Source organism: Geotrypetes seraphini, chromosome 14 (assembly GCF_902459505.1).
Source record: "Geotrypetes seraphini chromosome 14, aGeoSer1.1, whole genome shotgun sequence".
Classification (NCBI taxonomy): domain Eukaryota; kingdom Metazoa; phylum Chordata; class Amphibia; order Gymnophiona; family Dermophiidae; genus Geotrypetes; species Geotrypetes seraphini.
This window is the reverse complement of record NC_047097.1, coordinates 3,018,472-3,031,940: the sequence shown is the minus strand read 5'-3', so window position 1 is coordinate 3,031,940 and position 13,469 is coordinate 3,018,472. Positions and strand designations below refer to the sequence as shown.

General features: G+C 40.7%; 1 protein-coding gene across 1 annotated transcript in view; it reads right to left on the bottom strand.

Moving 5' to 3' along the window:
• Window positions 1-13,469, bottom strand: part of RAB8B (RAB8B, member RAS oncogene family) — an 87,652-nt gene that overhangs the window by 19,694 nt on the left and 54,489 nt on the right. The window contains exon 4 of the mRNA XM_033920898.1: window positions 5,063-5,140. Coding sequence (XP_033776789.1) covers window positions 5,063-5,140 — 78 coding nt within the window. The remainder of the gene's footprint in view (window positions 1-5,062; window positions 5,141-13,469) is intronic.

Genomic DNA, 13,469 nt, shown 5'->3' with positions numbered 1-13,469 from the left:
ATGTACTGAAGGCAGTTTATTTCCCTTACTGCATTTTTGGCTAAAATATCTGGATTTAACAGGTGAAAGTAAATTGTATAAGGATTTTCCTTTTCACTTATTGTTTGGTTGTCATTATTTTATTATGTATGTTTTTATGTAACCCGCTTAGAACTGTAGATATAGTAGGGGATATATGTATGAATGTATGTAAATAAATAAAATTATAGATGAGTGCTCCAGATCACTTAATCCTTCATTGCCTCAGGTACAAAAACAGATTTCTGTCCCTAGAGGGCTTCCAACCATACCTGAATGTACACCACTTTGATAGCTTTCAGGCGGTATATCCGATTACTGGTTTCATATAGGGTACTGTTCAGAATGTTAACATAAAGCATTATATTCTAAGTCACCTGATTATTTGCATGCCAAGAAAATTTCTTACACACACCTTCTAGATCTCTTTACAGGATACCAGACTGATCGTCCCTTTGGTCAAAAGGGCCAAATGGGAATTGACTAGGGCTAAAGCTTTTTACTATACTGCTCCCTCTTTTGGCATCAACTCCCTAAGTATCTATGTTTAGAAGAAAATGAAGTCTGAAGTCCCTCTTAAAGACTTATTTCTTCAAGCAGGCATTCGGAGAGGCATCTCTCCATAATACACACATATGCGTAAACTGAAGTAGAGAGTGGGTAACCAGAGACATGGACACAGTGGATGCCTGGAATGCGCTCCCGAGAGAGGTGGTGGAGAGGAAAACGGTGACTGAGTTCAAAGAAGCGTGGGATGAACACAGAGGATCTGGAATCAGAAAATAATATTAAATATTGAACTAAGGCCAGTACTGGGCAGACTTGCACGGTCTGTGTCTGTATATGGCCGTTTGGGTGAGGATGGGCTGGAGAGGGCTTCAATGGCTGGGAGGGTTTAGATGGGCTGGAGTAGGTTTTAACTGAGATTCTGGCAGTTGGAACCCAAGCACAGTACCGGTAAAGCTTTGGATTCTTGCCCAGAAATAGCTAAGAAGAAAAAATTTAAAAAATTTAAATTGAATCAAGTTGGGCAGACTGGATGGACCATTCGGGTCTTTATCTGCCGTCATCTACTATATTACTATCCTTGGATCACAATGCAATATCTCAGTATGTTTGAACTGTATAAATAGGGCTGCCCTATCTTTTTGGAGCTCTTTTCATTTTGTTTTTATGTATTGTAACTGTTTGGATCTATCGCTAGCTTGAGTAGACTATTAATTTTTAACAATCATAAATAAAAACACAGTGCTACAAAAATGCAAGAAAATCAAACTAAATTATTTAACAGTAAAACAGAAAGGAAGCCAAGAAAATAGATTATTGCTAAAGTATTGCAATCATTGAAAGTAAAATAAAGCATAAATAAGCATTTGTGATTTAAAACTTTTGGAGGATGACTGAGCTGTATCTTTTTCTGCAGTTGGCTCATAATATAAGAACAAACTTTCACAGCTGTTCAGCACCATGTCTGGACAGCTCATGTGATGTCAGGCAGGCACATCAAAGTTTTGTAGCATCTTTCCAAAATGTGTTAACACACGGACAGTAAATTTTATAATAGGGCACCTAAGAGGCCAAGTAGGCACCTACTATGGTTTCATTTTATAAAGGCATACACTGTGGAAACTGCACCTTGAATGTAGGTGGGCATTTAAAGGGTCATAAATGTAAGGTTTTTTTGGTCTGTACCTAAAGTTTGCAAGCACACAAATTGATTAAAGCATTTTATAATCAACATATGCACTTGCAAATTCTATCTATGCTCTACACAGACTGAGCTCTCAACTATACACCTTCTAGACAAGGCATGTACATTTAAGCCGGTTGGTATACAGTTAAAAGACCTTTTATAAAAATATGTGGCCACGTGTGAAAAGACTTTACTGTATATAAATTACCCATTAAAGACAATGCAAAAAAAAAAAAAAAGAAATTTCTCTTAAGAAAAGCAGTTGTGTACAAATATCCTTGTTAAGGAAACAAAATAAAGAGCCTCAAGGAAAGTGAATAAAAGTAAAATACATGAATATAGTACAAAAACAAAATACCATAAAACTAAGGCCACCTTTTATGACATTGCGATAGCAGTTTCTAGCAAGGGGGGCCACGCTGAATGGCCTGTGCTGCTCCTGACACACATTGAGTTCCTATGAGCTTCGGGAGCAGTGTGGGCCATTCAGCGCGGCTCCCTGCGCTAGAAACTGCTATTGCAGTTTCGTAAAAGAGGGGGGTAAGTGTCAGATACAGTCACTATACTGCTAATCACTGATTAGTGGGTTTGCCAGTTACTGAAGTAATGGGCCAGTTGAACTATGTACTAATGCCAATAAACAAACTTCCATATTAGTGTTATAACTAAAGCTAGACAGTTCTTCCAAATATTTATAAAAAAAGAAAGAAAAATAGGAGAATTTAGATGCCAATCGAAACTGGTAGTTTTGGTTCCAGCCAAAACCAAAAATTTGCATCTGCAATTCTGATTTTGGATAGTATTGAAAGTTGTGCTTGTTCCCTCACGCCCTACTTGACTGAGAAAAGATTACTGTGGGCTGCCTACCCCCAGCAGGCATTTTCCAGGCCTTTCTTAACAAGCCATGGGGGTCTAGTGGCCCTTATGAGGGGCAGGAAAGAACTTCATCCTTTCCTATTTGTTGTTCTGCCCGTTGCTGCCACTGCCACTTTGGTCTTGGCAGCCATATTGAAATTAGCACCAGCAGACCACTTAATATGACTGCCAAGACCAAAGTGACAATAGCAGCAGCAGTGGCAGTGGCAATGCGCAGAGCAGCAGACACAGGAAAGGGTAGGGTTCTTTCCTGCCCCAAAAAGCCCACTAAACCCCCAGGGCTCATTATGAAAGGCCTGGAGAGGCCCACTGAAACTGGGATTGGGGGGGGGAAGTGTTAGTTTCAGCTGAAAATGCCCTATCATTTTCAGCCAAAATCCAAACCCAGATTTGGATTGGTTTTAGTGCCAAAACCAAAACTGAAACTCAGTCAGCCTACATAAGAATAGCCTTACTGGGTCAGACCAATGGTCCATCAAGCCTAGTAGCCCGTTCTCACAGTGGCCAATCTAGGTCACTAGCACCTGGCCAAAACCCAAGGAGCAGCAATATTCCATACTACCAATCCAGGGCAAGCAGTGGCTTTCTCCCTGCCTTTGTCAATAACAGACTATGGACTTTTCCTCCAGGAACTTGTCCAAACCTTTCTTAAAACCAGCTATGCTATCCTCTCTTACAACAGCCTCTGGCAATGCATTCCAGAGCTTAACTTTCCTATTGATTGTAAAATAATTTCCCTGTAACTTCATCGAGTATCCCCTAGTCTTTGTAATTCTTGACGGAGTGAAAATCGATTGACTTGTACCCATTCTACTTCACTCAGGATTTTGTAGACTTCAATCATATCTCCCCCTCAGCCGCCTCTTTTCCAAGCTGAACAGCCCTAGCCGTCTTAGTCTTTCCTCATCTCCTTTATCATCTTGGTCGCTCTTCTTTGAACCTTTTCTAGCACCACTATATCTTTCTTAAGATAAGGAGACCAGAATTGAACGTAATACTCCAGATGAGGTCGCACCATGGAGCGATACAGGGGTATTATAATATTCTTAGTCATGTTAACCATCCCTTTTTTAATAATTCCTAGCATCCTGTTTGCTTTTTTGGCCGCTGCCACACATTGGGCAGAAGGTTTCATTGTATTGTCTATGATGATACCCAGATCCTTTTCTTGGGCGTTAACCCCCAAGGTGGACTCTAGCATCCAGTAACTGTGATTCAGGTTATTCTTCCCAATGTGCATCACTTTGCATTTGTCCACATTAAATTTCATCTGCCATTTGTACGCCCAGTCTTCCAATTTCCTAAGGTCCGCCTGCAATTTTTCACAATCCACATGCGTTTTAACAACTTTGAACAGTTTAGTGTCATCTGCAAATTTAATCACCTCACTCGTCGTTCCAATTTCCAGATCATTTATAAATAAGTTAAATAGCACCAGTCTCCAGTATAGACCCCTGTAGCACTCTATTGTTTACTCTCCTCCATTGAGAAAAATGACCATTTAACCCTACCCTCTGTTTTCTGTCTGATAACCAATTTCTAATCCAGAACTGAATTTTGTCACCTATTCTCTCATGAAGAACTTTATCAAGTTTTCTGAAAATCTAGATACACTATATCAACCGACTTACCATTATCCACATGTTTATTCACACCTTCAAAGAAGTCAAGCAAATTGGTGAGGCAAGATCTCCCTCGGCTGAACCCATGCTGACTCCGTCTCATTAAATCATGTCTGTCTAGATGTTCCACAATTTTAGTTTTTATAATTGTTTCTATCATTTTGCCCAGTACTGAAGTGAGCCTTACCGGTCTGTAATTTCCCAGATCACCCCTGGAGCCCTTTTTAAAAATCAGCGTAACATTGGCCACCCTCTAATCTTCGGGTACTACAGACGATTTTAGCGACAAGTTACAGATCACCAACAGCAGGTCAGCAATTTCATGTTTGAGTTTTTAGTATCTTGGGATGTATACCATCCGGTCCAGGCGATTTATCACTTTTTTTAAACTTGTCAATTTGGCTTAGAACATCTTCCAGATTCACTGAGATTTTTCAGTTCCTCCGCATCATCACCCTTGAAAACCATTTCCGATTCAGGTAGATCTTTTACATCTTCTTCCATAAAGACCGAAGCAAAGAATTCATTCAGTTTTTTGGCTATGGCCTTATCCTCCCTGAGCACCCCTTTTGCTCCTTGATCATCCAACAGTCTCACAGATTCCCTCACAGGTTTTCTGCTTCTGATGTACCTAAAAAATGATGAGTTTTTGCCTCTTTTGCAAGTTTCTCTTCATATTCTTTCTTAGCTTTCTTTATCAATGCCTTAGCTAAATTGCCAGTAAAAATCTATAAATATATAGATTAAAAATAATGCTATGAGGGACAAATGGTCATGAAAGTTAGGATGAATCAATACTGTTCTTATTTTTATCTAAAGCTATTTGAAATATGAATTACATTAAGTTACTCACTTCTTCAATGTTTCTTATCCAGTTTTTGATGTTGTCAAATGACTTTTCATTTGTGATGTCATACACCAACATGATTCCCTAGAAATGTGAAAAGCCAAAATTGTTTATTGAATTTCTAAGTTTGCGATACTTACAGTGTTCCATTATTTGACTTTAAAAGAATTTAAGAAAGCATCTCTTTATGTCTATATTGCAATATCATATCATTACCCCTCATTTCCACTTTACTTCCAACCATTTGAACCAAGTATAGAACTACTGATGAAGTACAGAACTAGAGACTTAAGACCAAGTTCAAATTGCTCCCAAAAGTTACTATAGGTACATGCTAGTGGAATAGCTATCTACTGGTTAGGGTTCTCCATGAACATTAGGATACAAGTCTTCATGGCAATGGGTCATTGTCAGATACAGAACACTAGGTTTCTAAACTTCTGAGCAGGTTCAACATGCATGCATGTCACTACCTGCAGCTGTAGTGTCAACTGTTTCAATCTCACATAGCTTACGACAGAATACAATTCCATTGGGTGGTAGGAGGGTATGAGAGGATTTGTACCCTGGTGTCTATGGATAACACCTGCTATGGTTAAGTAGCTTTATATTCTACTTGTCTTTGGAGAAAACCAAAATCTTCACAACATAGGGTTCCCTAGCTACATGGGGAGGGGGGGATTTTTTTTTTTTTAAATCACTGGTAACAAACATGATCTATAGCTTATTTAAAGGCAGGCTGGAACTGAAAAAGTCTAGCAAAATGGAGTTAGCTTCAACACAAAAATATTTTTACCCTTTTCTTATGAAACTCTTATTCTGCGTTCCTCTAATCCTAATATTATCATTCCTAATAATCAAAAGAAACTTTAACATTCTCCTCGCTACTGCCACTCATCTTATAATCTGTAATTGGAAGGATAATACTAAGCTTAATTTTAGTGCATGGTGGAGTTGTGTGCTCTATATGAAAATATTATCACTTTAAAATCTTGTAAAATAATACACTTTCATAAAACTTGGGATCCCTTTGATAATTTTAGTAACCACTTTTGAGATTTTTGCCCTTTTCTACAGTTTGCAGCTTGACCGCATATTTAAGTAACTATCTATATAACATATATTGCTTGTAAACATGTTTATGTGTTTCTATTGTTAACTTTAAAAATGTAATAAATCTTTTTTTTTAATGCACACTGAAAAATCCTCCAGGATTTTGGGAGTCAACTTAGCTTGAGTTTTAAAGCCTTGTTATCTAACAATTTAGCCTGGAATGCCTCTTTTAGACTACAGAAGCTAAGCAGGATCAGACCCTACTTCTTCCAGCATTACTACAGGATACTAGTACAATCAACTATTCTATCCTTACTGGACTACTGTTAATGCAACTGGGAATCTCAGTGAAACTAATGAAAATATTTCAGCTGGTACAGAACACTGCAGTAAGACTGATATTACATCACATCATTGCTCATAGTGTTACACTGGCTCCTGATAGAAAAAATTGGCTTGTATTCAAGCTATGCTGTTTAGCATTTAAGACCCTATATGGAGATGACTCCGACACTTTCCCCAGATTTATCAAACTATTAGGTAGATTTGCTGAACACTGCAATCCTGACCACTTGACCCTATCATTTCTATCTCTAAAAGGTATAAGACATAAAAGGTCCCATTGCAAATCCTTTTAACTATCAAATTGCAAAAGCTTGAACTCACTTCCTTAGGTTACCTCTGTATATACTAACATGGCTTTTCAGAAGTCTCTGAGCACAATTAGGATTTCACTTTGAAGATCTACTTTGTATGATAATGTCACTTGTAACTCTGTAAAATATGCCATTTGTAACTTATCTATGATAATTATTTCTAATCCACTACAGTATGTTCAAAAGTATGTTTGTTAAGTTCTATGAAGCATAAATGCTATTTGTAACCTACCTAGAATTCCATTTTGCAAGGATTTGGCAAGATATAAGACTGCATATAACAAATAAATTCTGGAGGAATATCTGGTTAAACTTAATATCATGTTGGAGTCCTGCTTTAAGTAATAATGAAATGTGAATGTATAGACAGAAGTCTGTAATTTCTTCCTTAGAGGCTGACCACAACTAGACTACCAATGCTGCATAGCTCTAATATAATGAGCAATCTGCCATTTAGTTAGGCGTGTGCACTTGCCAATAGCAGCTCCCATCTTTTGGTCAGCAGAAACAACAACAACAACCTCCCCCCCAGGATACACTTTCTATAGTCTTTAGTGCACTCCAGACATGTCAATTCAATGTTTACAGTATGCTTTCACCTTTGTGGGCATGATACCCCCCCAAAATCTGGTAAGACACTAGACTGATTAAAATGGAATGCCAATACTGTGGTTAAGTGCACAAAATCACTCTGTTGTAAAATCTTATATAAGGGCCTGGTGCTTCTTCACCTTTCCAGGTGTGGTATTTCAGCTCATTGTTAAAAAGACTCAAAAGGAGCTTTCTTCAGCTGGGTTCAACAATGTTGAGGTCCCATAACATGGCAGGCAACTTGAAGCAACCCACACAAAATTGAACAACTAAAATGCTGTAAAGAGAATGCTTTATCGTCTACAATATGATGTGTGTCAATTGCACTAAGGTGTACTCTGGTGGAGCTGGTCTTTAAAACCTGACTCAAAAATTCAGAAGTTATTCAAACATTTTTTATATGGAACAGAAAACAAGGTCTCAGGTCTTTTCTATACATTGAACTGCAAACCTCTTCCAATTAAAAATTATCTTCCAGTGGAAACTGTCCTGGGAGACAAAAGGACCTCAGATGCTGGTAAGTTCAGGTATGCTAAAAAAGTCACCCTTTGTTGAGAAAGCTAGGTATTCAGTGGTGGGATGTAACAGCATTTCCTGATGCTGCATGATCAGTGTTTGAAAATTTTCAGTCTCATGGGTCTTCTTATGGAAAGTTCTAGAAGAGGGAATGAAATCTGGGTCAATAAGGGGCTATAAGATTCATGGTTCCTCAGTCTTGTCAGAGTTTCAAGAAAGTTATTAGTATTATAGGAAGATAGGCATATAGAAGAACTCCTCAATCTAGGAGAAAAGCAATTGAAGCTAATTTGCCATGTGTGTATTTTAGAGGGAAACTGTTAGTACCTTCCTGTTATAAGGTGTGGCAGAAAGGTTTAAATCAAGAATGCTCATCTGAAAAATCTTCAGGGCTACTCATGTAGCTGCAGAATCCGATTCAGTCTGCCAGGCAGTTGTCCTTACCTAGCAGACACATGGCTCTAAAGAGTCAACCCATGAGAAATGGCCCAGTTCTACATTCCAACAGCCTTCTAACACAAGCACAACTGAATTGATCTTACAGCAGTGGTTCCCAACCCTGCCTTGGAGGACCACCAGACCAGTCAGGCTTTCAGGATAGCCCTAATAAATATGCATGGAGCAGATTTGCATGCCTGGCACCTCCATTATATGCAGATCTCTCTCATGCATATTCATTAGGGCTATCCTGAAAACCCAATTGGCCCAGTAGTCCTGGTAGTCCTCCAGGACAGGGTTGGGAACCACTGCTCTAAAGGCTCTCAGTTTCCTAGAGCTATTGGGTAAAGATTATGGACCTCCCAGGAGAAAGTGTGTAACCTATCTGCATAAGCTACTCAGCTGAGTCTAAATGCATGTTATTAATGCAAGTTGAACTGGAGAAATTTGGAAGGAACTCTTTTTCCAGTTTGGATTGAACTGTCCATTAGGAACCCGAGAGGGCTGGTGACAAACATCTCAGAGATCCTCTGGCGTTTTTCCACTGAGTTTGTCTCAAACTGAGAGGTGCCAAGGAGGTACATGCCATATGGCCTAACAGTTTCTTTACTTCATACCTACTGGCTTTGTTGTGGAATGAGGGTAGTTGCTTCAGTTGTGTCTATCAGGGCTCCAATGAATTCCAATTGTTGCGATATGTTTAGGTGAAACTTAATGTAGTTTTATAATGAATTCTAGCACCTGATGGTTGTGTGCATCGATTTCTGCACTCCTTCCTGTGTTCTGCTCTTTATCAGCCAACTGAACAGACAGGGAAACGCAGAGTCCCAGTCTATGTAGATATGCTGGTAAGACCATGTGGCATTTTGTTAATATGCAAGATGAGTGAAGTCAAAAAGACAGCACCAAAGTAGTGTTTCCCTATGACAAATCAAAATTTCTCCTGTGACTGGGTGTATGCATCTTCTAATTCCAGAGAACATAGCCAGTCTTTGAATTTTTGGTATTTTTTTTTCAGGACCTTTAGGGTCTATGATAGGACAAAATCTCTTCATTTCTTGTGATCAGGAAATACCTGGAATAAAAGCTCTGCCCTCTCCTCCTCTGGCGAGATGGATTCTCTTGCATTGGCTTCTAAGAAGGAAGAGTTCCTTCATAAGTATTTCTGGGTGCTTAGCATTTGACCTCAATATTCTCTGTGGGCAAGTTAGAGACTAATCGAATAATGAATGATTTTTAAATAAATGGATGATTTTTAAAACACAATGATCTGAGGTTATAAGAAGTCAGCATTTTATAATGAAGTTGACCTTCCATCCTACCAGTAGGTTGCCTGGGATGGACATAGGAAATCTGTCTATGCAATTTTGGAAGCAGTCAAACCTTATCCTTGATTTTGGCTGCAGAGATGACTGGGTCTTTTGAGTTCTCTACTGTATATGGAGCGTGTGAGAATCTTGTCATCTGAGATAAGGAGGAACGAGGATACCTACCCTTTAAAGTAGCAGGATCTCTTTTGGCATCCACCAATACCTCCAAGGAGTAGGCTGGGTTAGAGGTAGGCTCAGAAAGGGACCTAATTTGCTTAAAATTAGTATAGTAACTTACACCTTCTCTCCATGGCACCGTATGCCAGCAAGCTTTTTCTGCAATTTATATTTCAAGCCTAAAGCCTAGAGCCAGAGGAGTCTCCAGGCACCAATATCAATTGCAGAAGCTCTCAATTCTGTATTAAAAATATATGTCACATAGACTATGTACTTACTAACCATGCTCCTTTCCTTTGATTGCTAGCAAGGGGAGTTCAGCCCTCTTCCTATAAAACTGTCATCAAACTCTGCCACAATGTAATAGAAGTGATGCCCATAAACAGCTGGTAAAATGCAATGTGGGATATTAACATAGCATTCTAAGTAAGTTCCTCCTAAGTTTGCACTTCCCTCTTTTAGAGCACCAAGGAGGGAATTTTGGAACTTTTGGCTCTTTTGGAGAGTAGATTTAACCATGGGATGGTGAGGAATCTGCTGCTTCTGAAATCTGGGAGCCTTCTGGGCTCTGTACATGAAGACAGCCTTCTTAGAAGGAATAGAGAGGGAGGTTTTCCATGTTCTCATCTGCACACCATTCAGGATTCTGTGAATGAGCACAGTGTCTTTAAATTAAATGGGATAGATGCCTTAACTTAAATACAGCACAGCACAGCCCACCCTCTCCGACACCCAGCATTCTCTCCCCCTTACCTTGATTTAGATGGCTGACCAGAGAGATGCCTACTCTCTCTGGCCAGCTGGCCCGCCTCTTCAAAATGGGCCTTCTCTTCCCCGGTGCATCCTGGGATGCAACAGGGAGGGGCCTGAGGCTCCGATTGGCCCATAGAAGGGGCCTTAAACAACCTGGGCCTTAGGCTCCTCACTGATACATCTGGGGAGAGGCCTGAGGCTCCGATTGGCCCAGGTTGTTTAAGGCCCTCCCATGGGCATCCGGGCCTCAGGTCCCTCTTCGTTGTATCCCAGGATGCACCGGGGAGGGGAAGGCCCATTTTGAAGAAGGCCAGCTTCTTCGGTCACCCGTCTAAATCAAAGTAAGGGGGAAGAGTGTGCTTGGCATTGTAGGCAGGTGGGATGTTGTGTGGCAGTGGAAGAGAATGGGCATCTCTCCCCCTGTTGGGAGGGGGGAGGGTTTTGCTTGGCAGCAAGAGAGAGTGGGCATCTGTCTTGCTGCGGTGGGGTGGGGGTGTTGCTTGGTAGCGGGAGAGTAGGCATCTGTGCTGCTGTGGTGGTGGTGATGGGGGGGGGGTTCACTTGGCAGCAGGAGAGTAGGCATCTCTCCCGCTGCAGGGAGGAGTGTGCTGGTTGGCAGTGGGAGAGACTGAACCTCTGTCCTGCTGTTGTTGCGTTTTTATTTTTGTTTGTTTTTCTTTTTGCGTTTATTCTGCACATGTGCCCATCGCTATTACCAGTGAGTCTTCACTACTCTCTACCAACCTCATTTGCATGAGCACTTTTTGGAGAATGACTTGCTTTTTTTTGAATCGCTACCAGAATGGCTGTGATAGCAGCCTGTTACTTTTTTTTTTTAATAGATTTTATTAATATTATGATATAAATTAACAAACTTACCAATTAACTGTACAAATCATGGTAATATATACATATGATTATGTAATAACATACATGAAGTAATACATAGTAGAGTCAGTACACACATTATCAGTGGGAGAAATATTTGTGAACATGAAGGAGTACACTCAACGAGCATCATGTTAACCCAACAAAAAGTAATCATATGTATTAAGCAATATGTTCTAAATTACTGTATGTCAATGGTCCACAACACAGTAATTTTGGACAAGGCTCCAGATTTTAAGAAATGCGCCAGTGGATTGATGTTTTCCTGCACCTTCAAATTTGGTACTAATACATATAGTGTTTCACCAGATCGTGAATTTTAATTTGGATAAATTCTTCCAGGAATGCAATATGTTCTTAATAGCCAAAAATAATAATATATTGAGGAGGTTGCGCAAGGCGTTGTTGACCAAAGACAATAATTTTAAGATGTAACGGTTTGTGGATCTTCAATATAGATGTGATGATATGCCAAACCTTATCCCAGTAAACTGTGAAATGAATGCATTGAAATATCTTGTGGGGTAGTGTTCCCACTGATAACCCACAGGACCAACATAAATTAGAAAATTTGTATGAGAATTTGCTAAGCTTATATGGGGTCCAGTGAGCTTGATGTAGGAAGAAGTATATTGACTTAAGAACTGAAGCTGATCTAATTGACTTAAAAGCTCTTGACCACACATCTTGCCATAGATATTACTGCAGGTGGTGAGCTAAGTCAGTATACCAAGCACCCATCTCATACTGCCCTCCCAAAAGCAATGTTACTTACCGTAACAGTTGTTATCCAGGGACAGCAGGCAGCTATTCTCACTAGTGGGTGATGTCATCCGACAGAGCCCCGATACGGACGTCTCACAAGCATGTCTTGCTTGAAGAAACTCAGAAGTTTCGAGATGCCCGCACCGCGCATGCGCCAGTGCCTTCCCGCCCGATGCTCCGGGCGTGTCTCCTCAGTTCAGGTAGCTAGCAGAGAAGCCAACCCAGGGGAGGTGGGTGGGACGTGAGAATAGCTGCCTGCTGTCCCTGGATAACAACTGTTACGGTAAGTAACATTGCTTTATCCCAGGACAAGCAGGCAGGTATTCTCACTAGTGGGTGACCTCCAAGCTAACCTCAATGGGATGGAGGGAGAGTTGGCAACTTAGGAGAACAAATTTTGCAACACAGTTTGGCCAAACTGTCCATCCCGTCTGGAGAAAGTATCCAGACAATAATGAGAGGTGAATGTATGAACCGAGGCAGCCTTACAAATCTCCTCAATCGGTGTCGATCTGAGGAAGGCTACAGAGGCTGCCTTTGCTCTGACCCTATGGGCTGTGACCTTACTGGGAAGGGGTAATCCAGCCTGGGCATAGCAGAAAGAGATACAAGCCGCCATCCAATTGGAGATGGTGCGCTTCGATACAGGTCGTCCCAACTTGTTTGGATCAAAGGAGACGAAAAGTTGAGGAGCAGTTCTGTGTGGTTTGGTGCGATCCAAGTAGAAAGCCAAAGCACGTTTACAGTCCAGAGTGTGCAGAGCTGATTCTCCAGGATGAGAATGAGGCTTTGGAAAAAACACTGGAAGCACGATGGAGTGGTTGAGATGAAATTCAGAGACCACCTTAGGTAGGAATTTCGGATGAGTGCGGAGGACCACCTTGTCATGATGGAAAACTGTGAAAGGTGGGTCCGCCACCAAGGCCTGAAGCTCACTGACCCTGCGAGCAGATGTGAGGGCCACCAGAAAAAACACTTTCCAAGTGAGAAACTTTCGGGAAGCCTTGCTCAGAGGCTCAAAAGGAGGTTTCATAAGCTGAGAAAGGACAACATTTAGATCCCAAACCACTGGAGGCGGTTTGAGAGGAGGATTAACATGAAAAAGTCCTTTCATAAATCTGGAAACCACAGGATGAGAAGAGAGAGGTTTCCCTTGTAGAGGCTGATGAAAAGCCGCAATAGCACTCAGGTGGACTCGTATAGATGTTGACTTGAGACCAGACTGAGACAGGTGTAGAAGATAGTCCAATACAGCGGAAAGAGAGG